Raw genomic sequence first — 27665 nt, 5'->3', positions numbered from 1 at the left:
ATTTATATACAAAATGTGCTATGTGATGGAGCCAATTTGAAATTTCTCAATCAAAATGGCTACTCACTTTGAATTTGTTTTAAGGTTCAAAGTTTTCCATTCCGACCATGAAATTAAAGCCTGTAGTGGGAGCTGCATGCTCCACAACAATGTAAAGAATTTTTTCACTTTTTTTTCTCTCCACTGAAGCCTCATGTGACCCAAGTAGCCCCCTTTTGTCCTCATCGTGTCTAATAGCTTTTGTTTCGTCTTTTTGCACACATTGCATACTTGTTTGCCGAAACAAAGGCTTCTGTAGCAACACAAAGCCAGGTTTGTGCTGTTACAGCAGTGGGCTCCGTTCACCATAGGCCCAGAGGAGGAGGCCAGCCACTGACCCTTCACGGCGGTCAATGAGCAGGGCAGCAGGAAAGAGTGGTCCCAGGGCCTCCATGCCCTTGTCGTCCGGGAATCCACGCACGTAGACCAGGCGGTCAGACTTGAAAGCCGAGGAGGCCCGGGGGCGGCTGGGCTCGATCTGAACGGGCTGGCCCTTGAGCTGCATCGTGCGCAGCACTTCCAGCTGGGCACTGGCCACCTCGGGGCTCTCAAAGTCCAGGAAGGCACTGCGCCTTCAAGGATGGGGGGGGGAGAAAGGCTCGTGAGCAAGGTGTCCACAGTGGCACCGCCCACAGGCCGGTGCCACGCACAGCACTAGAGCCCTCACTTATACCACAGCTGGTCTCGCAACGATTCATCGGTAACAAACGCTCCGCCTAACCCTTGTTGCACGTGGGGTGTGCGGTACACAAGTGCGACAACGCTGCACGGTTGCCACAAGAACCACGCTTGCCGTGTGCTAGCCATACACATAGAAAGAAACTGGAACAGCAATAGAGGTTGCAGACTCCCTCTTTGTATTCGCTTGCCTAATGAGCACTCGCCACAAACAGCTCGCTTACCTTCCAGGCCCAATAACATGCAACACTGAAAAGTTTTAGGCAATTGAACGTCACACTCAGAATAGGCGAAAAACCAGAATTCCAAAGACTTCATTAAATTCCTCAACAACACTTTGCAGGAAAATTTTATAATCAGAATTTAGACACAATGAGAACACTTGGGAAAAGAATTACTGCTCTCCCAAGCGAAAATAATGTTCCCAATGTTTTAGCCAATTTTTCTACAGAACTATTACATTATTCGAACAAAGCCAGTCCAAAATGTAAAAGGGAGAGTCAGCGTTTCATTGTGCGGTACTGCACAAAAGGGACAGGACACCGTGCACAGGACTGCGCCATGAGCTTTCTACCATCGTGACCTCTGCCATTTCACGCAGTACCACCCAATGAATAGAAGCACGCAATTAAACCATGGCTTGGTGCCTCAGAAAAGGCCCTATTTGAAACATTTTGAAAAGCATGCACAACATGCAACGACTAAGGTGTAGAAAATGCAAATATGAAATTTTGCTGTGAAATGGATAAGTAAAATTTCACGCGTTATTTTCGCATACAAATTTTCTAGTTCAGTTTCAAAGAATGATTAAATTTGTCTTCAAGCAATCACACTGTGCTAACTACAGTATCACTGACATCGTAGACGAAAAGACCGGAAATGTGGGACGGCACTGCTGTGCTTATTACCATCATGTTCTCGTACTGCTTTTCGTCAATGCAGTGTAGAAAAATGCCAAGGCCGGCCACCTTTTGCACTTGCCTTTTAACATACATGGGCTTTTCTAAACGAGTTTCAAAGAAAAAGCTGAACAAGATAAATGGAAGATTGCAACCGACAGCAAACACACCATGAACAAATGAATTTTTCCACTAATTCTGAATGCAAAGAACCTCTTTTCATGGCTCGGAGCAATTACCACAAGGCAAAGCGCCATTTGCTAGCCATGGTAATGGCTGATCTGGCCAAGCACCTTTTTGAGAGCACAAGCCTTCGAGCAGTACTACTCAGCTCCCCGCTCACTTCGTGGTTGACAGTCCCCAATTCAGGGCAAGATTGTTCAATTCCACTAGCTTACCATTTCAGTTTGAGAATAAAACAGAACACTGCTGAAGGCTCACGAGGCAGTGAGGCCCACTCTGCACCTCAAATTCTCTAAGCTTCCCTTTCAGGGAGGAGGAGAACGGGAGGGGGAATAAAATTTCAACTTTTAGATCCTGGTGAAATTAGCCAAGCTGGTGTATGTTGCCGTTTACATCTGTGCATATTTACCATATGCAAAAGACATCTCACCCAGTTTTGTGCATGTCTGGCTTTACACAGCTCCTGAAGCATATGGAAAAGCTGCCACTAGAGGACATGGATGCGGGAAAGCCAAAAGGATGCATGTAAGGCCAACTTTAACCAGTCCTGGGCAGTAACTTGTTACTAGTAACACATTACCAGTAACTAGCTACTTTTTCAGCAACTTGTAACTAGTTTTTTTATGCAGTAACTAACAGCAAATATAGTTACAGGGTCTTCCTTTTTTATAAAAATTACCCAACATCAACACTCGTTAAAGGCCGATGTACAGTTTGCCCCTTCCACTTTTCCGAACTGGCTTCTTGCCCATATGCCCACCTTACACCTTTCCAAAACACGTATCCCCAAACAGTTAAGGAGAGGAGGTTGCTAAAAAGATTGTCGTATCCGCAGGAAGAGCGAGGTTGGACGTCCGTCTTCAAGGAGATTTCTTAAAACTTCCTTCGTCTTGAGTTGAGCGGAAATAAGAAAAACACTCAAACCGACCTCCACTAAGGAGGAAGCTGGTTAACCCTTGAATGAAAGGCCACCGTAGAGGGGCCCATCGACAAACAGACCGGAAACAAGAAAAAGAAACACTCAAACAGACCTCCACTGAGGAGGAAGCTGGTTTACCCTTGAATGAAAGGCCACCGTACAGGGGCCCATCGACAAACAGGCACCCATAATGACATGAGGAAAGAAAGAAAGCTGGCGCCCATGGTGGTTCGGGACAAACATTCGTCTCCATCTATGCCAGCTCACTCCCTTCGCATGGGTGAAAAACATTACAAACGGGAATGACGGTATTAGGGGAGTGTCAAGCCACCTTTGCTTTCAGCCTTGTCTCATTGTCTACGTCAGACAGTCATTGTGGGCTTGAGAAAGGCCCTTCCTCTCTTCGTAAAAGCAAGATTGACGGGGTGCATGTTTCGTGGACTTGTTGCCATTCGAATGGCCTCTATGACCTCTCACCCGATACTTGCGGCGGCAAAATGGACCTTTTCCCAGTAGTCATCTGCGCATGTGCGTGCTGTCGGTCCGCTGTTCTCAGCAGTCGCACCAGGCAATATTAAAGGGACCCTGCAACACTCTTTGAGCAGTGCAAGTAAACCTACGCGACGTTTAGATTACACTGCCAGGAATACCCGAGCCAAATATTACATGTGCACGTGAAGCGGTGAGCGCGCAAATCGATGTGAAAGACGCGGAAAAACCAACCGCTCTCTCTTCAGTTGTCCTCATTATGCATGGCCTAAGGGACGTCACAGAAAAGGAGAAAACTACCCGGCATGTGATATATCGAAGGCCGCCGAAGAGAACGCCGCGAGCCGCCCCCCCTCTCCGGGAGAGAGCGCGCAGCTTTCGTCGCGTTGCCCGTGGTCGAGTTTCGTTAATTGTGAACGGATTTTCATAATTCTTGCGGGAGGAGATTTCTGGGACAATAGACTTTATCCCAAAATACATTACTATTAGTCGATGGCAAGTGTTGCAGGGTCCCTTTAAAGGAGCCATGAAGAGAAAATGCAAGTTGGTTTTATTCGAAAGATTTCGTGTTTTATAGTGCCCCCAGCGCTTGTCCGGATACAAACGGTGCTTTATTCACTGAGAAATTAAACAATTTAGGTTAAAATTTTGATTTTCCCGCTCAATCGTGCGTTTTCGTGGTCCCAAATGACATCACAGGAACCGACCGCTCTGCAGCCTAGAGTACCTTCATTCACGCATCCGCCGTACAGGGTAGAGACACGTATACGCTGGCGCCGCCATTTTCGGTTGCTCGCTCGCCGCCGAAGCAAGTCATTGTGTCAAAACCGCGCTAAAATTATCGCCGCAACGCGGTTTACTGAAAAAGTTTGAATCATATTGTCTGTTTCGCGTTGCTAGGTCTCGTGGGAAACGCAAAGAATAACGCGTTGAGCCCGTTGGCCCAATTGCGGCGGCACGGGACCGTTCAAAGGTTGTCTCCACCCTGTACAGCGCTGTTGGTTTGTTCCCGCGTTTCTTTACGTTCCGTAACCTAGATGGCGCCACCATACCGTGGCAAGCGTTTGGTTTGTTTTTGCCCGCATTTAAACCTGGCTTGTTTTTGTTCTGGGAGAAAATATTCGTTCCCTGAAACAGTGCTCGCTCGACAAATGGGGTCACGTAAGACACCGTTGCTTGCGTCAATCGGCCAGTGTCGTCTGAGACAACCCCAAGCCCCGTAGTGCTGTGCAGCTAAACCAAGCATGCTGTGCGCAGTACGAACAGCAGAACGCATCAGTACTTCTTTGTTTACATGTGCTTTCGTAACTTCCACTGTTTGTCCCATCATTCTTATTGCTTTGTAAAGAATGTGCCCTAAATTTAAGCGCAAATCGCTCGTTCATCTAGTTTGTAAGCTCTACCTAATTTGCGTCTGCTTCTGCCAGCCTCCGCCAATCGCAGAGCTTAGCTCATGTGACATCATAGGTTCTGTTGCGGGAAATGAGCTGGTGGGTCGCTTGACCATTCCCGTTTTTCCTAATTATGTAGCTTATTTGAGCGAAGTTTACGTTAAAAGTGGTGTCAGTATGATTCTAACGAGACAATCTTTTGAATGAACCAAACTTGTGTTTTCTCTTCATGGCTCCTTTAACAAACAGGCGCATTATCACTTGCTGCTTGGAAAGCAATCCATCAATCGGTCACTTAAGGCTTGCGTTTTTGATTCACCACCGACCCATCTTGGGGTTCCGTACCACAAGACCCGCCGCTGCACTCTATTCTCCCAGAGGGTCTGCCGCATCGGAACTCAAGGTTGCTTTGCGAGTGGCTAATGCTTTTTTAGTTTTATACAGTAATGAAAAAGTAACAACATTACTTTTTCGCAGTAACTGTAACAAGCTGCTTTTGGAAACTAACAGAGTTCCTTTTTTGGCTTAGGTAACTAACTGCAACTGCTCCTTTTTAATGGCAATGTGGCAATGTGCCCATTCTTGTCATACTTGAATACTTCTGAACTGTAACGATACACTGCCAATCAAATCAAATAGCAAATATTCACAAATTACCCAAATATTTATCCACCCCTAGTATGGGAGAAGAAAAAAGGTAGAGCTCAGGAAGCAAGTGAAAGGCCAAGTAAAAGCAAGAAAAGGCATGCATGGCCACCCAAATCGAAGAGGCCTGTGTCATGCACTAGAGAGTGCACTACAGAGAGCTGAGCATGCAAGTTTATCTGAAGAGCACTGAATGCATCCCAAGAACTCACCAGCCACCAAGCACAACTGACAAGGGAAGAAAAACACTGTTAGTTTGTGAAACTGGTACTTCTTACTGAACACACCGACACAGCTTTTACAAATATCCAATGAACACTTGCAGACTGCCATTCAAAGACTTGCTGGCCTGGTACATACTGGCGCAACGGCTGCTGCTTTTTGTGCCATACCAATTGGCACTTGAAATGACAATAGTTTGGCAGATCTATTTCAAAGCTGACACAAAGCCCGAGCCCTCTGATATCCGCTGGGTTTCTGCAAACATCCTGGACAGAAAGGAAGGTAGTGTCACAATCTGGCCCCCACAGCCATTTAGGATTCAATCGACTGTACGGAACTGAGGACACGTAGCCACTTGGTCCACCAAGGAGCAGTAGTGAGACAAAAGGGTATGACCAACTCCAGAAAACCCCCAGCACAAATAAGTGGTAATTAGGTACAACATTCACATTAAAATTGTGGTTCCGCCACAGTTCCACGTACACATCACTATGCAGCAACAGATGTCGTACCCCTAATGCTTCTTATCCCCCACAAACAAGCTACGAGACTAAAAATTTCCCTGTAGGGTCCCGCATGATAGCAAAAAGAGTCCGTCATGGTAGACATCGCAAGTGGCAGCACGCTACTAAAGATTTGGGATTTACTAACCCTCGTGTGGTGAAGTTTTTCTGAAGAAAACGTGCGCACAGTCTAAGGGAGTGCGGTTGATTGCCGCAAAGCAATAAAAATTGCAAGAAGATTACATTTTTCATTTGTTTTTGCCCACGGAGAAAATATGCCACAAACCACTAAGATCTAAAAGCTGTCCACACCATCAACGAAATGGAACATACCGATGCCAAATCTGAGAATGATTTATCACTCACACTTGGCATTGGCACGTCGCAGGAAGCTGAACATCAGCCACAAGAATATTTTCTCCAAATACATCCTACAAAAGGAGCAGCCAATGCGCACTTCTATCTCAAGTGATTCATGCATGCCTTGACTATTTTGGCAATTCGAAGGAAAAGAAACCGTCATACGTCGCGTGTGAGCAAAACTCCATATTGAGGTTAACTGGTGGTCGGACAACTGCACCTTTGTACAATGGTGCGAATTTCAGACGCACCACCACAGTTGTACATGTATGGCAGTGGCAACACAGGACAGACCCTTCCCATGATTACACATATAGCCATAACCACAGATAACAGGTCTCAACAGAAGACTTCTTACATCCTTGGCCCGGAAAAACAACGGATGCGGCCTGTGATACAAGCAGTGATGTGTTCAACAGCAAAACATGCTGCCACAGCACTACTACGGTGGGTAGTATTAGCTTGGAAGTGTGTGCACCTTATTTTGTTTAGAACTGACCATAGGCCTTGCCTTGTGTTCACAGTAATAACGGATGACGTCGTAACAAATGGCTAAATCTTCTCAGATAAAACAGAACAGTTGAAGAAGAAGATAGCTTGTCTTGTGCATAGTTTTTTCCTTAAAAAACAATGCGCACAAAAGTTTTAATGTTGCCTTCGCCTTATAAAGCAATCATTGAAAAAACGTAAATTTTAGCCTGAGAACGATGAAGGCGCAAGTACACCACTATCGCAATCACCAGCATCCACCTGCCTTGCACAATAGAGCAGTCTCCTGGATGCCGAATTGGTTTCTGGATTTGTGACTGTCAGCACTCTGGGTTGAGTGCTGGAGCCTGGCAGCAGTTTTCTGCTGCATTCAACTTGGTAAGAGTGTTGAAGCGAAGGCAGAGTGCCTGTCAAAACTGTTCAATACTGGTGGAACTGGATCCTGAAGTTGGGCCACCTTAGAAAAATTTCCGTTGACAGTGCGAGGTGCATCTAGAGTGAGAATAAGATGGTAGACTTCCTTTGCAAGTCTGGAGAGAAAGCGCTACCAGTTACACAGCTGGACATCGGCATTGAAAGGACACTAAAGGATGAATAACTGTTTTAAGTGAAAGATGACATGTTTCATTGCTTTCTCAGCAGTTGCGTGATGATCACTTCTGTACGCTGACAATTTATGTACGAAAGTTGCCATGCACTCTACGAAGTGCTATCCCTTGTACACAGCCTATGCTAGGGCAACCTTAGCTTCAAGCCCCATCTTCCGGTTTCACCCCAGATGGCAGCATGCATTTTCTGCTATTTAGGTTCAGAAAATCGGCATACTCTTCCTGTTCATCGTTCCAGACAAGTACAAAATCAGAGCAGACAAGTACGAAATCAGAGTACATTCAAGCTTAATTGTAATGGCTACAGTTATAACTAGAGATTTCAGGCATATGCCGATTTTGTTCCTTGTGCTCCTATCAACATTAAAGGGGCCATGCAGACAAAATACAAGTTTGTTTTATCAGAAAGATTTTGCGTTTTATAGTGCCCCCAGAGCTTGTCCGGCCTAAATGTCTATAAATGCCTATTTTCAAAATCGGCACCTATATGAACACTATTTAGCCTCAAGTTTCGCTTACGAATGCAGTTTGAGAGTTATGTTACTGGGCAGCATTGGCTGTTCGAAACTATGGGGTTCAAGTCCTCTAGTTCAGCCAACTTCCAGAACACAACTGCTAGCAGCAAGGCTCATTCTCAAGGACAAGGGGCACAATTTTGAATCCAAAAATCTGCAGCTTGCCTAGTTTCCACAGTGATTCTTAGATTTCTTTTCCAAACAGATTTCCTCTAACATGTGCAGTGCCATCCTCATTTCTAAGAAGCCTAACCAAATCCAGTTCTATTTTCAACGCAGTGATTAAGCATCAAACACGCCTCTGTTTACTGATCATTTCTATATTGAAAAACACACGGCAAATCATAACTGAAAAGCTGGATTATCCTCCACCTTAAAATTGACAATGCCAATGGGCTCTAAAATCTGCTTTTTCATCAAAAATCTGTTTCAGTGCTAAACAGCCTTTGAAAAATGCTCTTGAATGTGTGGAAGTGTTGGGATGTCTTGCCTGAACAATTCGGATATCACTGTTTATAAATTGCTAGAGTTGCCTAACAGTCCCCATGTAACAGCAGGTCAATTTCTTGACAAATCGTCTTCTCTCCTGCATTTACCATGTATGTACGTTGTTGTGCCATTATGAAAGTGTCAGGCAGGTGTAAACCACCGCTCTCTTTATTTGGTATTCCTAGCCCTCAAGTACAGTTAAACCTCGATATAACGAAGTCGTACTTGCGGGCGGAAATTTCATTAAATCGAGAATTTCGTAAAATCGAGGTTTCGATTTTACAGTTCATTCAACCAGTTATTGAGGTTTCAAAGCCTTGCCCATCGCCCAGAAACAACTGATATGTAGTTACCTCTCCACTTAAAGCGTAATTTGTACTAAAACTGGCCGCGGAAATTGTGTGAATTGAGAGTTTCAACACTTAGGCTATGTAATTCGGATAGCCGACAGTAGTTCATGTGTCGTAAAACCGGTACTTTTTCCGCAACGCCTAATTAAATGTGATGGAAGACTAGGTTTCCACTTTTATCTTTTTTTCATTTCAGTCAATAAGTAAACGCCGCTGTTAGGCAATTGAACCCGCGTCTATGCCCCATGAACTTCACCCCGGCGAGGTGCTGGTTCGAAGTTACGCCTCTTTTCATCCGTTCAGTGGTAGGCTTAGGCGCGGCGTTGAGGGGTACGGCGGGCCAACAGCGGAAGGGTGCTATGAAACTTTCTAAAGACTTTTTTCATGTACAAAAACTCTGCAGTATGGGCGCGGGATGCAGCCAAGACACTAGAGATAGCCATGATTGTGAGTCAAGCGGAGTACACGCGGACGGACTGTGTGTAGTAGCGCTTACGTGCTCCCGCTAAAGCGGAAAGCTTACATTAAGTATCTTCTGGCAAAATTCGATTAAGCAATTACTTTTATGCCCGCTGAGCCCTAAAGAAACCAATTTCTCCGCACCGCAGCTGTCTAATGAACACGGGTGAAACGAAGACGACCACGTTCAATGAGAGCAATTTATTGCCACCAGCACTTGATGTTTAAGCCGTAGTGAAGAAGTCTGTAAGCAGTGCTTAGCGTTTCTTGACCTCGTATGCTGACAGCGCTAACAAGGCTTGCTCTTACGCATTCGCGTGCGCCTGCGTGCCTCCGCAGAACGTAGATGGCATCCATCACTTCGGTGGCCGTCAGTCTACCATCGGTTTCACCGACACTTCCTCAGGCTCTTGTTCGGAACACTTCTTTCCCTTAAAGTGCTCACGCTGCTTACAAGACTCACCTAATGATGCACGAACAAAATATTAATGTGGTTATCAGCGAACACAACCTAGAGCAGCAGCACCGTGAGGAAGGACGCGTAGAAAAAAAGCTTGACGTTGGCTTCGGCTGCTTCGGCAGCCTAAGCATAGAGGGCGCTGGCGTAGGCAATGGCGGAGACGTCAAAATGGTGGCCGCACTATTCAACCGTCTATGACCACTAGCGGTTTGAGGAGCTTCTTTCATCGCTTTGAATTGTCAACCGCAGATTTCACCGCTTTTCTTTCATTTTAGCCGTTTAAGAGTTAATGCGATCACTGAATATTTTCAATGTAGGCTCTGAGAGGCAAAATAAAACGTGCCTCGACCGGAATTTCGTTCTGCCTTTCTTGCCGCGACTTCGTTAAATCGGAAGCGCCGCACGAAATTACTTCGTAAAATCGAGATAAAAATACATGCATTTAGCAAAATTTTGATAGAAAACTTGAAAAAATTCATTATATCGCGAATTTCGTTAAATCGAGGTTCGTTATATCGAGGTTCAACTGTATTTATTGCTTTTCATGCCTGTTTCAACATGTGAGACGCCCAAGCAACAGTGGCCATTGAACATGAACGCGAGCAGTGCACTTGTTGAATTGAGCCGGCGGGTCACCATTAGTTCAGCAGCTTTATGGGACAACTGAACAGCTACGTTTAATTGTTGATGCCTTTCTGCCATCACAAACAAAAACAACATTTTTGGTTTTCTGTATTAGATACAGGTAGCACAAGTCGCAGTTTGACTTCTTTGCATTTATCTAAAAATTTATTGTGCCTATATCAGCGACATTGGAGACCAAAAACGTTGCTTTGACTATCTAAGACACGTTTTGATGCCTGAAAATCCGGCCTCTAGTTATAACGAATGCTGGTTATAACGAAATAGTGTAGCATGACTGGTGCAGCATGCACTACAGCAACAGCCTTATGTTATAGCTCGAATGAACGGGCACAAGAGTGCAGCTTTGAACGGCTTTCCGAGCATGAAAAGCACGAGATGCTCAGTGCAGGATTAGTCTGTTCCCTTTTAACTTTAGTTATAATAAGGCCAGCAAAAAAAGAATGTGCCGTCACAAGTTCAAGTTTATCTTTTAATATTTCCTCCATGTACCTGTTCACGAAGCGGACACCCCGAATGGCATCGGACAGGGCCCGGACTTCCTCCTTGGTCACTTGAGTTGACATGTTCCCAATGTACAGCGAACGCTTGGACACATCATCTGCTGCGAAGGGGAAGGTTAGGGCAACGGGGAAAAGAGAAAAACCAGCTCCGCAAACACGCTAATAAAAAGAACCGAAGGCGAACTCAAACCTTACCCCAAATGTAGCGATGAGACTCTGGGATGCTTTCTGAAAAAGCAGAAAAGCACAAGTGAGAAACCATCAGGATACTCCATGTAGTGCTCGTTATCTAAGAAAAACACATGCTGTTTGAGAGCCCACATAACTGGCCAAAAACGTGATACAATTTTGTAAGCGATTTAACCAATTTTGTTTTTCAAAAAACTTCGTGCTGCCAAACAAATGGGCACTCTTATGTTATGAAAAAAGCTTTTCGCAACACCACGAGAACTCGCAGACAGCAATTTTCAAACAGCCAAAACAGTGCTAGTCCATGACACAAGAGGGCTATGCAAAGAAAAATAAGCAATATCTCGGGGACAATGAATGACGTTCGATCAATCAATTAAACCTTAACCAACAACACCATCTTGGGGTGCTGGAAAATTATGATTATGCCGTCAGCAGGGGTGAGACAGCTGAATCAGATTTGGGAGCAGTTTTTGGAGCAGCGAAATATCTATTTTGGAGCAGAAGAACCTTGATTTGGAGCAGAAGAGCGACATTTATTATGTCACCTTAGGAGCCTAAAAAATCAAATTTTTGGCAACTCACGGGGGGACAGTGCACTTTTTAATCGTTTTTGAACGTACATAACACTGAAACAGCCTTTCAATAGTTTTTCTACCAGAGTATCACAAGGTACGAACTGCACTACCTTTTTTACTAGCAATTTTTAAATTCTTAGGCTCTATCACTGATAATATCGACTTGAACTAAGCAATCGTAAGGCATTTTTATTATCATATGAATGCTGAAATTGTTATTTTTGTAATCCCAGACTCGTCTTTACGCACAAGTGTAGAGCCGCGGCCAAAGCTGCGCAAAGCGAGGTGACAGTCGTCGCACCCCATCAGCCCTCCCATTTCAATCCCCAAGGTGCGCGTTCACTACAATCGTAATCTGAGTAACGCTGGTATGTTTAGCCACCTCCATTTTGTCATTAAATTTGACTTCAGATAGATGAAGCATTATTACTAGCGTGCAATAATAGCCCGTCCCACTATCGGACACTGCTTGAACATTTTGCGGCGATGTAGCCTGCGCCGCCACTTCTGCAGCGTCGATGGTCCCATTCCCGTCGCTCGCAAGTCCGCTGGGAAAGGCAGCAATAACTTAGCGTTTTATAACACCGCAATGAGTCCGAAATTTCACTTCAAGCACGTACCGGCCTCACACTCAAGGCCGAAACACGGCGAATTTGCGGGTGCCATGTTTTTGAGGAGCTCCCGTCTCTTGAGTAGCGCCCCTTCCCGCAACCGATCAAACGACTAAATGTAGACCCAGCCACACCCATAACTAAAACCAAGGGGTAGAAATCGGCGAAGAGCGCTCTGCCCGAACCACAAAGAACTGCTTCGCCCGGCGGCCATGTTTTCAAATCTTCACCACACCAAAATGGCGGCGGCGCCCAGTAGTGTCGTTCCGTTGATACGGCGCTCGAAAAATGGCCGTTTTTTCATCAATTTGCACAAGCGGTTTCACGCCTCAGCACACAAACATTTTTTCTACAGGACTTCGCAATGGCTTTTGATGGGAGAATTTTCAAAACGCACAGAATATAACATGTGCAACCCGACATTGTGACTTTCGAAAAAACTACCTCGGGAACAATTTTATGCAGGTTTTTTGTGGAATGATCAGTCAATTAAACCTTTACAGCCAGCATCACCTTGGGGGTGCGGGAAAATTATGCCGTCAGTAGGCATTTTTCCGCACTGGAACTGACGGGAGCGTTAAAATCCTTGAATCTCAGACTGTTTCGGAGCAGTTTGGTGCAATTTTTGCAATTTTCAAGCTTTTGGAGCAGCCTGGCGCAGGAAAACAAATTGGTATCAAATCTGCGCAATATGCGCAGCTGTCTCACCCCTGCGTCAGTAAGCCTTTTTCACAACAAACTGATGGGAGCGTTAAAATCCTTGTTTCTCAGACTTTTGGAGCAGCGTGGCGCCGGAAAACAAATTTGTATCAAAACTGCGCAATAGGCGCACCTGTATCACCCCTGGTCATGAACAAATGAAGTGCAAAAACGAAAATATGAACCAGAACACGCAAAATTGAAAACGTACTGTTCGTGAAGGTCAAATAATGGCAGACTACTTGTATACAGTATGTTACATCGATAAATGAGACAATTTTTTTCCTGTGCAAACCACTGCTCTCTTCGCACTCAAATTTCACATAAAGGTCCCGTTTTGCGGTTATTTTGTTTCACAGCAGGAACGACAGTACTTACCTGTTTAATCTGAAAATAACCATTTTCACCCATGGGAAAATGGCGGCATTTTGGACGTGCAAGCTGATTTTAGAACGACTTCACCACCTGGGATATATGCAAAACGAAACGCGTGATGGCGATTCACAGTATGAAGGAGTCAAACGAGGTGGCAGACGATCAGAAAACCCCTTGTTGGTGGTTTATGGTGGCCACAAATAGTTATACAAGAGCTCATACAAATCATAGTAAAGTATTCCCGTGGTTTATCGTCAATACCAGTCATCTGGTTTCAGATCTATTGTCTGCTCTGCCAGGTTACCCTGCTTTCCGAAATAAGGCTCACAATTCTTTGTTCACATTTGCTGCCTTGTTCTTGTTCTACTTTTATTATTCCGTGCATGCGAGTCTGTGCTTGTGACACGGCGTCATGAGACCATTCCCAGTAGACGAAAAGGCAGCCTCTTCACCCACAGTAAATGATCTCATGACGCCATGTCACAAGCACAGACACGCATGCACAGAATAATAAAAGCAAAACGAGAACAAAGCAACAAACATGAACAAAGAATCGTGAGCCTTATTCTGGAAAGCGGGGTAACCCGGCCCAGCAGAAGATCTGAAACCAGATGACTGGTACAGAGAAAGATGAACTGCAAGAATACTGAACTATTTTTTGTCAGAGATCTTATGTAACTATTTATGGCCATCATAAAACATCTACAGAAGAGGTTTTCTGATTGCCTGCTACATTATTTGGCTCCCTCTTAATGTGAATCGCAACCGCGCATTTCGTTTTGCATATCCCAGGTGGCGCCGCCGTTCCAAGATCAGCTCGCACATCCAAATTGGCCGCAATTTTTATAGGCGAAAATGGTTTTTATCTGTTTTCAGAATAAGCAGGTAAGTTCAGTTGTTCCCGCTGTCAAACAAAAGAGACCACAAAATGTGACCGTGTGAAGTTTGAGTGCGAACGAAGCAGCGGTTCGCTCAGAAAAGTTTTTTTTAAGGGGGCAGTTGGGTCTTTGGGGCCGAAAAACGGTCAAAAAAAGCGTTTTCTCAAAAATGTCATTTTTGGCCTCCACGGCCATTTTTCTATCAGTCTGTAAATTTCCTCATCAAAAGGCACCATATTTTGTTGTTATATTATAATAGCATTTTAAAGTGCACTCTACAGCTCAGTAAGTGCAGAATTCGATGGTGAAACGGCACTTTTCTTGCAATGCAAAGCTAGCATTTCATCCTCAGATATCTTGGCACCCAGAGCAGGTACAACTTTAATTCCTTTTGCTTCTGATATCAAAATGTGTGGAGAATACAATGTTGGAAACAAATTTTTCAAATGCAGGCTTTGGAAAATTATTATTGTGTTCAATTGGCACCACCTGCGAGCGATTTCTGGCAGAGCACGAGAGAAGCGAAGTCCCCTGTGTTGTAAAACGACCAAAAATAGCTGAATCAAAAAAGTACTTTCTATGTTGTATTCTTTAGTCATTTGTCTGCCTAGCCACGCGGTAATTGCCATTCTGTATGGAGTGGTTATTTTGTAACTGTGACCCAAAATAATGGCAATTAATCATTAATTAACTCAAAATATAATCAACTTACTAAAGATTTAATGGCAGATTTGAAATCAGCACAAAAAACTCTATAATGCAGTGCAGTTTCATTAAAATTGGTTGGTAAATAAAAAAAATAGCTCTAAGACCAGTCTGCCCCCTTAAGTGCTCCATTTATCGACGTAACTGCATGGAAAGCCATATTTCCCAACTTTGTTACTGTAATAAAGTGTTGTATCAATTCAACCTGCAAGGAAATAAATCACACTATTTCAGTGTTCTAGTCCATACCGACCAGCTTAAAGGGAAATCCTTAAGGTGGATTAAGTTTCTGCGAAGGAAAATTTGTAGCCGTATGGCCACAAAGGAGATCGCGGCTTTGTAGCCATATGACTGCATTGAGGAGGATGGCAACTTTTTCTTCGCAGGCACATACCGTCAGGCTCAATTGTTATAAATAAGAAAAATGACCGCTGTAACAAGCGGTTTATTTTATCATAACATATAGCAAAGTTGATGGTACCGCAACTGTTCACCGTTATACCCGATATATTGTTTTAACTGAATTGGACTGTATACATGATTCAAGTTTTTCTTGCATATTAATATCCAGTTAGGAGTTCGTGCATGTCTTGTGTTACCTGTCCATCTGTCACCTTTCCTCTGTTGTGCTGTTTGAAGGTTTGGCTTATCCAATATAGCTCAGATTTCCGGAACAGTTCTTAATATTTTACAGGTGGTATTACGAGTTGCCTGGAAAGAACCCTTCGAGGTAAGTGGGCACAAATATAGCGGGCACATCGGCAACTAGCTTAGTACTTGATTAACCTGAGTGAACTGAATTCACATTAACAAGGTTCTGCAAGTACCCCAATTGAAACAGAACAAAAATTCTTAGATATAGCAAGACAACCACACAGCTTACAATGTCGATTTGCCAGGAAAATGGAGACAGCCTCAATGGCACAAACCATGAAGTATCTAGGTAGGCCAGACTATAGCACTCCATTAGGAACGCTACACAGCGGTACCGAGTGTGCCGACTTATGCACCCAAGTCATTCTGGTGTTCACCGAATGCCTAGAAAAGCTTCACACAGTCTGGCACCGACTTAATTCAAAGAGACAGCCGGAGAAGCGAGAGGCACAGAACACTCGCAGTCCAGTGAAGGGCTGGACCCGGAGAGCACCCACCATCCATGTCGACGCGGGGCCTGGGGTCCGAACGGTCACGGGGGTTCCGGCGGTAGTGGCGAGGCCCGCCCCGGCCCCCTCCTCCTCCTCCCTCCCGGTCAGTGCTCTCGGGCTCACTCTGGCTGTGACGCTCGTTCTCACGCTTGGGCTTGCGCCTCTTGGGCCGGCCACTGCCGCTCCCCTCGCTCACGCGCCCGTTGGCACGGTTAGAGGCCGCCCTCCGGCCACCACCGCCACGTTCCTCCGGACCATCACCAGCACCTGTGCGGACCCCGCACAAGCATGTCACGGTCCCAGTCAACACCTAAATCGCCCGCGCTCAGCCATGTCATGCAATGTCCCCAAACAAATGCCCTCCCGGCCCCTTTAAGGGGCCCAGCAACACGCTTTGAGCAGTGCGAATAAACTTGCGCGACGGCTACGTTACACTGCCAGGAATACCCGAGCCAAATATTACAAGTGCATGTGAAGCGGCGAGCACGCAAATCGCTGTTAAAGACTAGACCCCTCCACGTTGCAGAGGAGAAAACTCCCTGACCTGCGATATATCGAACACCGCCAGGAGAATGCCATATCAGTCAGCTTTGTTGTCAGCCTTGCAATCCGACACCATTTAGCGGTGTTATATTCACTAGCGAGCTTTGGTTTGTGGTCCGAATAGTTTTATTCGGAGAAAATTCGTTTCTGAAGGTCCCGTGCATGTCTAACGTGTTCCTGGCCTTTTCAGCCATTTTCCTGCAGTTTGTTTCGTGTCTCTAGTTAAAATCCAGTAGAGGGGTGACTTCCATTGTTGCTATGCGGCGTCCCTCCGGCCGCTTCTATGGCGATGTCCGCGTCATTCCACTGCGGGAAAAACTTTCCACTCAAAGCTACACTGCACCTGCAGCTTACATTAGTGATGAGGAGTCTTAAAATGATAGCTCAGCTTCAAGCTACGATGGTGACAATGTTTCAAGTCCGCCTGAACATCCGCAGGTGTTCACCGTTAAGCTTCATTTTCGACCTTGAGTGGGTCCCTCCGCCATACACACTTGCCTGCCGAACTTTTGGTGCGACCTTTGAGAACATTCTGTGTGGAAAGTGCGGAGTGCACCTCTGCCTTACAAATGCCAGTAGCTGCTTCACCGCATGGCACGAGCGATGAAACAGTTTTGTAGCTTTGTGAAAATGGCATTGCACAGAGCCATTATTTTTTAAGCTATTCCTGGCACATTCACCTTCAAAATGTATTCTGAACTTTATTGTATATATTTTTTGGCATAATCATGTTTGTTTTTTCATGACATGCCATTTTGTATTTTTGTACCATAATATATTTTATTGTATGAAAGAGGATTCATTTATGTAAAATTTGGGATGCTGCATAGTTTCCTGCAGTCTTATTTCTACTGGCAAATAAATTATTTCAGTGACCAATGGAAAAAAAAACCCTTTTCCCGTGGGAACGAAAGAGTTAAACGGTTGTAAATGGATTAACAAGGCCTTTCACTCGGCTACCGGTCATGTCCCAGTTGATTTGAGGGTGTGCATTGCACATTCAAAGTAAACTTGGCTGAGGTGAAATTTCTGCACACCTGACTTTTAATTTAGACCACTTTGGAATCTCTTCAACGTGCACCAAAACCTCACCCCCATCGGCGTTTTTTTTTCCCCTCAATAAATAAACAAAAAACACTGTCACGGCCTGGAATACAGACCAGCAGCACAATGCATTGGCCAATGAGCCACCATGGTAAGTACACTTGGAACTATGCTTTTGCAAGACTAAGCCACAAGAATCAAACAGCTACAGCAATGGCTCAACGCCCTGTATACATAGTGAAACCTATTTTGACTAGTGCAGCTTCAAGATGACAGTACCGCACAAAGTTATAACCCTGCATGTTCAAAGTACTGCCCTTTGTGCTCACTTTATGGTTGAATATTTGGTACGCATCACCTGGAAATGTCATCGACGCAAGCACATGCTGTGCACAGAAACCAGAAGGACGCATGTGTTCTGCAGCGAAATCTGCTTTTCTGGCTCATTAAAAGGGCCTTTTGAAATCACATTTCGAATCTGGTTTAAACATGCAGCTTCGCACAAACCTGAACGCTAATCACTACTGTACATGTCACTGTTCCAAAACGGCAAGGCCTTCTCTCTGGACTGCAGAAAGGGAGGTGGTACAAGCGCTGGGATGCCTTGGTACAGAATCCCCGCAAGTGTTAAAAAAGGTTTGCTGGAGGAGTGCCTTTCCTAAAGAACGCACGCTTCATAAACTATACAACTGCCCCCCCCCCCCCCCCCTCCCTCCCCCAACTCGAGAAACCCTAAGCTACAAAACCCCATTAGAGCATGCCCGAGTGTTAACTAGGCAACCACCCTGACCACGGACACACGGGACAAAACAAGGACAAAGACTGACCGTTGGTTTTTGTAGCTGCTGCATCAACTGCACCTTCTTCCTTCACTTCAGCTGTCTTTTCAGTGTCCTTGGTAGCCTCAGCTGCTGCCACCGCTGCACAGAGGTAGCCCAGTGTCACAACACACACAGGCAATACACAATCCGCCCACACACTACCAGTGCCCGCTTCACATGTATGCCAGGAGCCCCCAGTATGTCATGTCCATCCCACAACAACACCCATCTTATAGACGGTATTCACATAAAAGTTTAAATCCTGCGGTTGGCAACACTGGAAACTACCACGACAGTGCCCGCTGTGCCAGCGCATGCGTTCACAAGGGGGAAAAAAAAGAGGGGGAGGCCCCGGCGTCTTGTCTGGACCGTTACCACCAGATTCTCAGTGGTAGGTGGTCAGGCTCATGCCACCGGCCACCCCACCGTCTTAACTGCCTTGTACAATAAAGATTCTCTCTCTGTCAGCCACGGCATTAGCAGACAAATAACCACAGCAACATTGTGTAGTGATGCTCTACGTGCCCTAAGAACTCCACATCACCACCAAGCCGTGGCTGCGAAAGAAAGTGGCATGACGCACGAAATGCCTATGCTGCGGTGCAGTTGCCTGCAAACACAGATATCGACACAGGTGCAACCGCGCAGACTCCATACATCATATCAGGTAAACGCCATCTAATGGCCCCGTTCAGAGTACAAAAGCCAAATAATGCTTCCGAAGAAATTGTGAGTGTTCACAAGAACACAGAGATACAACGGTAGTGTAGCAGTGAGTGTATAGTTAGCTGGGAGACCAAGGGGAAGGCGCTTGTCGAGAGCTGAATGATCTGCAGCCAGTACCAAAACAATGCAGCTGGCAATTAGCTGATCTGTGCCGACGACTTCACTCATGTCTTGCGACAGGTAGGCTGTAGGACACTGCGAGAAACAGTAGTTGACGTTGAGGTAAACCTTTTGAGCTCGGCGGGATGCAATACTGATGCTCCCACTGCCCGTACAAACGCTGCACATGGCCTGTGCATTCGACATTGCGCAACAGGTGCACGCAGGCACCAGCATGGCAGAACACACACATGGTTGCCGGCATGCGCACCGCGCCAGTGAATACAGCCTTATACAGCTGCGTATGGCAATAATAAACTTAGTGTTCTCGCATGTGGCAAAGTCAGCAAAGCTTGAATAGATGAAAAAGAAATGAAGCTTTCTCATGAAACTGCACTGTCCTTTGCTTGTTTCCCACATCAAAAAATGTACATCTACTTAAATTTTGAAAACTAAATGCACTAGTGAGAAAAATTGGGATTTTCCAGGTTTCTTTAACTCTAGGGACACTTGAAAACGAATTTTGGCTACTAACATGCATTCAATGAAAAAACCTGCTCCAGTGCCATTCAATAATACAGCCGCGGGTGTTTTCACAGATATGGGGCAAAAAATACAATCCCACCCAGCCTGCAAATGCATCGTAGGCTTACGAACACATACAGGGTGGTACGACGATAATTGGAACACAAAATGTTTCCTGAGCAAACCGCCGCTCTGTACGCGCTCAATCTTCACACGAAGGTCGCATTTTGTGCTCCATTTTGTTTGACACTGGAAACAAGGATAGTACTCGCCGTTTATTCTGAATAAATAAAAACTATATTTGCATATGCGAAAATGGCGGCCGATTTCAACGTGGGAGCCAGTGCAAGCTGATCCTGGAATGGCGGCGCCACCTGGGGTATGCAGAGCAAAATGGACAATGGGGATTCACGGTAGGAAGGAGCCGAATGAGGTAGCAGATGATCAGAAAATCTCTCGTCCCTAGTTTACGATGATCACAAATTGCATAACAGCTGATGCCAATCAATAAAATATTCCCCAGGTTCATCGTTGCCAATAATTTGTTTCCTCACTTGCTTTCATATTTTCTGATCGTCTGCTACCTCACTTGGCTCCTTCCTGCCATGGAAGGAGTGGGATTCCCATCGTTTGTTTTGCTCTGCATACCCCAGGTGGCGCCGTCGTTCCAAGGTCAGCTTGCACTGGCTCGCATGTTCATATGAGCTGCCATTTTCCCATGGGCGAAAACTGTTTTTATTTATTTTCAGAATAAACAGGTAAGTAGCGCCGTTCCCGGTGCTAAACAAAATAGACCACAATATGCGACCTTCGTGTTAAGTCTGAATGCGAACAGCGGCGGTTCGTTAAGAAAAAAAAGTTTAAAGGGGCCATGAAGACAAAATACAAGTTGGTTTTATTCGAAAGGTTTCATGTTCTATAGTGCCCGCAGCGCTTGTCCGGAAGCAAAAGATGCTTTATGCACTGCAGAATTAATCAAGTTAAGCTAAAATTTTGATTTTCGCGCCAAAATGTGTGATGTTTGCAATGACATCATAAGAGCAGGTCTTTCGGCTAAACTTGGTGTGGAGCGGAGACTTGCTTACTGTTAGTCAACCTAGACGGCACCACGACACCACAGCAATCAGTTTTCTGCCTTTGGTTTGTGACCGTACTTCCACTTGGCTTGTTTTTGCTGATGGAGAAAATCGTTTCGTGAAATATAGTGCTCGTTCGACAAATATGGTCACGTAAGACACCATCGCGTCAATTGGCCAGTGTCGCCGAGACAACCCCAAAGACCTGCAGTGCTGTGCACCTAAACCAAGCGTAGTGCGCGCAGTACCAACAGCAGTACGCATTGCTACTTCTATGTTTACGTGTGCTTCGTAACTTGCACTGTTTGTCCCACCATTCTTACTGATATAAAAAGAATGTGCCCTAAATACAAGTGCAAATAGCTCGTTCGGCAAGCTCATAAGCTTTGCCTAATTTGCGTTTGCTTTTTCCAGCGTCAGCCAATCGCAGAGCTCGCTGGTATGACATAGGTTCTGTTGCGGGAAATAAGCGAGTGCGTCGCATAGCCCTTCCCTTTTTCCTAATTATATAGTTTATTTGAGCGAAGTTTACGTTAAAAGTGGTGTCAGCATGATTTTAACGAGGCAATCTTCAGAATGAACCAAACTTGCATTTTGTCTTCATGGCCCCTTTAAAGCGTTCCAATTATTGCCGTACCACCCTGTATGAGCAACCTGAAAGCAATGGCATCTGTTGGACAACATTTCTAAGCAATATGTGCACTTGTAGAGCAGTAAAAGAATTGGTCACCATCCCACCCTGCGAAAGTGGATGTCCATCAAAGCTGTTGTAAGCCACTACAAATGGTGATGGAGGATGTTTCTCGTCGTCTTGGCGGGCTTGTCACTTGCGCTCGGCTAGCGTACTAGATAAAGGTGCATAGTATCGGCACTCTTTTCTCCTACTGTTCCGTGCCGCCGCCATGATCACTGGTCAGTGCGCATTACGGGACACTTGTTTACACTGCGACAATTCATGGGCACCACCATTTTGCTGTTTATGCGCCTTAGTCTGTCAACTCTGATAGGCTTAGCTTGTTCTCCCTCCTCTGCGACTGCGCGTGACTGACATCGTTCCGAATACGAATCAAGATAACGTGTGTAACAGCATTTCAGCAGCAGAAGTATGTCCAAAGATGCCGTTTTGCTGCATCATCAGTAGTGTTAAAGGAGTACTGACACGAAATTTTCGTGATGCATTTTTTTTTTCTCCTGCTATGGGTGCCTACCAGCCCCCTAATAGAATGACAAATTAGATGGTAGACTGCAGCGTAAAAAATTTTTTACGGCATCATTTAGTGTCAGTTTCGGTTTCAACAAAGCCAACGCCGAGTGGCCGACACGACAGGAGGGCGCCCGGGACGTCACCGTTATTGTCGCACCGCTGCCAGCCTGGACGCGTGCGTGAGAGTGCAGACCGGCCGAGGTCTTCACCATCCCCACGCGCCCGGGCAGCATCGGTCCCAAAACCACGAAGTGATACACACGGCGTAGCAGCACGTGCCAACCGCAGCCAGCACGTCAGCTACGTCACGGGAGCCCCGACGTCGGCAGTCTGGGGCAAGGAGCAGATGCCGCCGTGCTGGCTCACTCTGGGCTTTCTCGTGTGGGCAAACACAGAATGGATTTAAAAACGGTATTTTGAACATTTATGGCTGAAACTTGCCGGGAGATATCTCCCAATAAAAAGGAAGCATTTTACATAGTTCTCAGCTTTGAAATTCCGTGTCAATACTCCTTTAACAAACGCCCTGGTCGGAATGAACGGTGAGGCCATAGATGCAGCAACTTCACAACACTAATGAACGACAAAATGGCCGCGTTTCTGACTTGCATGCCTCAGTGGCGGCACTAATACCTTAACTACTGACACTACGCGGCTTATCTGGCGACAAATGCGGAGTCCTGCCTAGCCTGACGCACGCGCTCAGCATCTTGGGCAAGAACTGCTCTATTTAGTGACTAGTCCTTCCTAGCCATCAAAGATAATCTGCAAGCAAACTTTACCAGGAACACATGGTGGAGGGGTCCCATTATTCACAGGTGCCTTATCCATAATGCGGTTTTGATGCTTGCTTTGTGGTTTCCTTAAATGAATTCTGAGCTCTATGCTGTATGCCTGATTAGCCTGACGCATGCGCTCAGCATCTTGGGCCTTGGCATTTCTGCCCACAGCGATGGAACTGTTGGGGGGTAGAGGTATACAGCTTTGCTGTAAAATAATGCAAACTTGGAGCACCATTCCACTGGGGTGCAGCAAGGGCGTGGCAAAGAATGACGAAAGAACAGGGCATACCACAGGAGCACCTTTTAAAAGAGGCCTGCCTGTGGCTTTGTAGACAAGGACAAAGCGAGACACAAAGCAACATATACGGGTGCCGTCTAACTTCGTCCTCTTCCATCACCGCTTTTTATCCCCGAACCAACACACTGAGCAACAAGTTAAGCATTGAACTTTATGCACTTTTGTTAAATAGTGTGCTTGCCAGACACTGACAACACTGCTAAAGATACCATACGATGGAGAGTTTCGCTCACACCTTCAAACATTGTTTCTCTAAACTTCCGAGTAGAGACCGGTAGCCCTTTCTGCATCTATTTTAGCAAAACACAACAGTTTTTTTTTTTCCAGAATAACAGCCACCACTCAAGAGGCATCTTTAAACTGTCTTGCTGCCATACAGCAATGTTTCTTGCACTCTCAACCATGGACAGTGCAAGAACCCCACGTAGAAGGGGCATTCATAAAGTCAGTATTATTGCATTGCCAAGGCCCACAGATTAAACAACAAAACTGATGCAAGTTTTAATCTTTCTTGTTCCACCACATTGAAATCTGCACTATTTTTCTTTAAGCTGGCACACCGCACATTGCATCACTGCTCATGTTTTAGCTTTCCCTACGATTGCTGCCATTTTCGTTTTGACGCCCCCCCACTGGTGCACCAAAGCACTATGCAAAACAAAAGACAGTGCTAAAAAATGTTAAACTGACGAACTGTGCCAATCTTCCGTATTTTTTATAACAAACTGTGCTTATAGTAGCGTGTACAGGGTTTATAATTCATACATTCAAGCACTCTCTAGCTGAACATCCTGAGGGGGAGAGCAGAAGACAAATGCACGAGAGTAGACGAGACGTGTAATCGTGTATTTCTCAAGTATTTGTGTTCTGCATTGTCCCTCAAAATGTTCAATACCAACTCACCCAAACGTCAATTCTTCTGCCCGCTCAATGCGCACCAACTACATTTGAACTTGAAAAGGCAACTGAACTGGATTTAATTTAATATACCACAAAGGTTAAGAAGAGAAGGCCCGTTTAGCGAAAAAAATTTTGCCGGCTTTAAAAAAAAATTAGTTTCACAGCAAATGCAGGTGGCCATTCCGACAAATCTGAACGGTGGACACTGCTTTCAACACGTGAAAACAGCAAGATAGCTTTATTCCACATTACGTTATCACTGAGGTACTACTGAAAATGGCATAAAATACAAATTCAGCCCAGTTTTCTGCTCTTGCTATGACATTTTATACCTTACAGCTAAATACAGTGACAGCAATTATTTCACGCTAGTTATTCCACCCAGGAAGCCAGTAAAACTAATTCCACTCATTAAATGTCTGGTTTACTGGGTTTCATTAAACCCATTTTGTGCCACAACCAAGCCAGGTGCCTTGACCAACAATTTTTCAATAAGCCACGTGCGAGACGAGTTAAATGCATGCAGTTACGAAATGAGCTCACAAATGTTTGGTAAAGATAGAAGCGCATCAGCTTTAGAAAACAGCACACAGTCATGGCACTCACATTGATGGAGACATTTGCTTCTTGCAATAACAATGTGCTTATCATTTCTTTCGGAAACCTCCCAGCTAAATTTGAGCAGAGTTCAGATAAGAACGAAGAATTTACACAAGAACTTGCATGTTTTCAGATATTGAACAAAAACTTTTTTAAGTACTCTACACACAAGCACATTAGAAGATGCATTAAAAAAATTGTGATGACAATTAAAATTAACACTGAAAATTTCTTTGGTTTTCATTAATTTTCGTGGTCAGTATGAATTTTAATTATGTATATTTCCGACCAAATGGGCTTCCATCAAAATCTTTCAAGCAAATGTCATTTTGTAGAGTAAATGTTTTAAAACACGTAATACATGGTAGTATCAGTTCTATCTGCTTGCTTTTGAAAGCAAGCAGATAAAATGTAGAACTGAAGTAATTAAGAACTGTTACAATACACCGCCAAAAAATCAAATATGACTACCGTAGGCTTTGCTCTAAATTGGGAGAAAAATGTTCCCAGAGTTCCCATTTTTTGTGGAAAAAATTTGGCAAAAGAAAGGCTATAAAGAGTGTTATAGCCACAAAACTTAACGCGCTCACTTACTCCCCCCCATTAAAATGCAAACGAGCAACAACTCACAAAAGAAACTAGTAACGGCACCTTGAACACGTGTATACTAGATTTAAGGCATGACATTGGATACACGTTAACCTTTACATTGACTTTTTATCGGCTCACTGTTGAAGCCCGTTCAAGGCCAGACGAAACAGTTTCCAGAGTGAACCCGTTTTTGAACTTGCTAATGATACATGGCAAAGATAAAGTACTGTGGACTCGAGTGAATACTGAAAAATTTCACAAGAGGCCATATCCAAGGTTTAAACAGCAACAACAAAATATTAGGTCCGTTGGATTCGGTCCACACTTCACTGAAACAATCTGCGACAGTTCAATGCAGCATTGTGCACAGCCAGCTTGGCCCTTCTCGTCTGCTTCTGCACAAAGCTCGCACCTGCTGTCTTGGACGCACAAGGAAAAACAAACTGGTTCTGCACTCACAACATGGGTGCGGCAATGCTGATGGCATAGCTCAAGCGCTGCAAACTGGATTTATCAAATGAATGGCGGTACAGGGAAGAAATGCCTCGCTTGGTGCAGACAAGTCAAACAAATGCCTGAAGTAAATGGCCCTTTACCAGTGAGCTCCTCTTCCAGCAAATTAAACCAAAATTGAAGTAGTCCACGAGTTACCAATTTACGGGGTAAAAACCAAAGTGGCTTAAAGTTGCTTTTTCTCGCCACTGTCTTGACACGCCTACTATCCAAACATTTGTTTTTCATCCATGGCTGAGAAAAGCTTATGCCACACACGAGCAATTCCGATGACCACTCAGGCCACTGACATTTTCAGCGGCAAATTATTAAAATGGCTGTTTGCCACGGGAATTTTTTTATTACCAGCCACTCAAAAAACCCCCAAACTACCTTGAGACACCAGCATAATCCATTGGTATCGCTTAACGTTCACAAAAAATGATGTAACACTGACATCAAGTAGGCATATTAACAATCGTGGGCGACGTGAATTGTAAACTTAGGTTCGAGAACCATCTAGACGGAACAAGTATTGGCTACGGTTTCTTAGGTTCAGTGACATTTCCAGAAGGTGAGAATGTTCTAAGTGAATTTCTACGTACGACATTTTATCCCGGATAAGGCACGGTTAAAAATAGTGACAACGCGAGAATCTACAAAATCTTCGTTCATTTAAACTGGCAAAGGGGGGAAAGCGCGCCAATATTCCTTTGAAGCGACGAAATTTTGCCTGAAAATGGACTCCACAAATTTAGTGGTACATTTCAGTGGCCCAGGGGATGATGTTTACAGAATGCATCATAACTACTAGCCGCAGCACACAACTGGTGATAAGGCGGCTCTCGCGCCTAAGTGGAACACCGGCGAGCAAAAGGATAAGAAATTTCTTACCAGGGATCGACGCAGTAGCATCACCGGCACCCTTTTCTTCACTTTCGACAGGCTGGATCATTTTCTGAAACAAATCAGCTGACTGTCAGGAACCAGCAACCTCGGCTCTCGAGGCGAAAAGGCTGAACGCAGCACAGTTCTGCCAACCTGGGCGCTTTCGCTCGCGCGCTCGGGCCAGCGTTATGACACGTCCCACCGAACGCGGAGCGTCGACGAAGACGACGAAGCTGAGCAATGTCACGCGGTGCCACGCTTCGCCCTACACGGAACACGCTGTTCGGATTGCGCGAAGAAGAGGAGGCAAACGAAGCCCGCGTTCCACGCGCCCACCCACTCTCGCGTATCAAGGGGCGCCGCCGAGGCGCACGCCCGGTTGACTTGGCGAAACTCACGTGTTCCGACCAACATGCTTCTCGCAGTCTTTTTCTTCCGGCCAAAATAGACAAGTGCTCACCGAACACACAACGCTATGGAACACGTGAACGCGATAATGGGCCAAATTTTCAAGGTCTGTCGGCGCGATAAGAGCAAAGCTCTCCCGAGGTTGGTCAGCGGAACGGCTGGAAGGCCACGTTAAGGCACGGTCACGAATTTTAATACCAGAGGGGAGAAAAATTGCACCGGATCGAACGAGGCCTGCACGTGCAGACTAACGTTGTAAAAAAATATAAAAAACCCGGACCGGGTGTGGTAACGCGAGTTCAATGTCGCCTCGGCACGTTTCCCTCGCGTTCCGAGACCATGCGCTGCGGCGAAGGTGGCGCGGAGGAACGAACACCGCGGCGCACGCCCGTCGTGTTCGGACAGCTTACCTCGCTTGAAGCCGCAGGTTCGGGCTGCTTCTGATTCACGTCCTTTTCGGGACCCATTTCCGCGCTGTCAGACGGCCACAAGTGGGCTACGGTCAACTATGCTACAAAACAAACCTCCCTCCGAAAATGCGGGCTGGGAAATGTGGCTCGCGAAATTCTTCGATGCTGCGTCTGGGAAGTTCACATGGAAGCGCATGAAGTGCATCACGGGAAACGGGAAGTGCTAACATCTGCA

General features: G+C 45.4%; 1 protein-coding gene across 5 annotated transcripts in view; it reads right to left on the bottom strand.

Moving 5' to 3' along the window:
• LOC144138828 (uncharacterized) overlaps positions 1-27665 on the bottom strand; it is a 36378-nt gene that overhangs the window by 7617 nt on the left and 1096 nt on the right. The window contains exons 1-7 of one of the 5 annotated variants that reach the window (XM_077671322.1): positions 27431-27641; positions 26619-26682; positions 18438-18530; positions 16030-16290; positions 11039-11071; positions 10833-10941; positions 378-611 (exon numbers count right to left, since the gene is read on the bottom strand). In XM_077671322.1, coding sequence (XP_077527448.1) covers positions 378-611; positions 10833-10941; positions 11039-11071; positions 16030-16290; positions 18438-18530; positions 26619-26682; positions 27431-27487 — 851 coding nt within the window. In that variant the 5' untranslated portion in view covers positions 27488-27641. Of the gene's footprint in view, positions 1-377; positions 612-10832; positions 10945-11038; positions 11072-16029; positions 16291-18437; positions 18531-26618; positions 26683-26765; positions 26963-27010; positions 27099-27430; positions 27642-27665 lie in introns of those variants that run through there. The other 4 variants (XM_077671315.1, XM_077671336.1, XM_077671329.1 and 1 more) reach the window with 4 other exon arrangements.

Source organism: Haemaphysalis longicornis, unplaced genomic scaffold (assembly GCF_048455015.1).
Source record: "Haemaphysalis longicornis isolate Haplotype H1 unplaced genomic scaffold, Haemaphysalis longicornis Haplotype H1 scaffold_1, whole genome shotgun sequence".
NCBI classification, from domain to species: domain Eukaryota; kingdom Metazoa; phylum Arthropoda; class Arachnida; order Ixodida; family Ixodidae; genus Haemaphysalis; species Haemaphysalis longicornis.
This window is presented reverse-complemented; position numbering and strand designations above follow the sequence as displayed.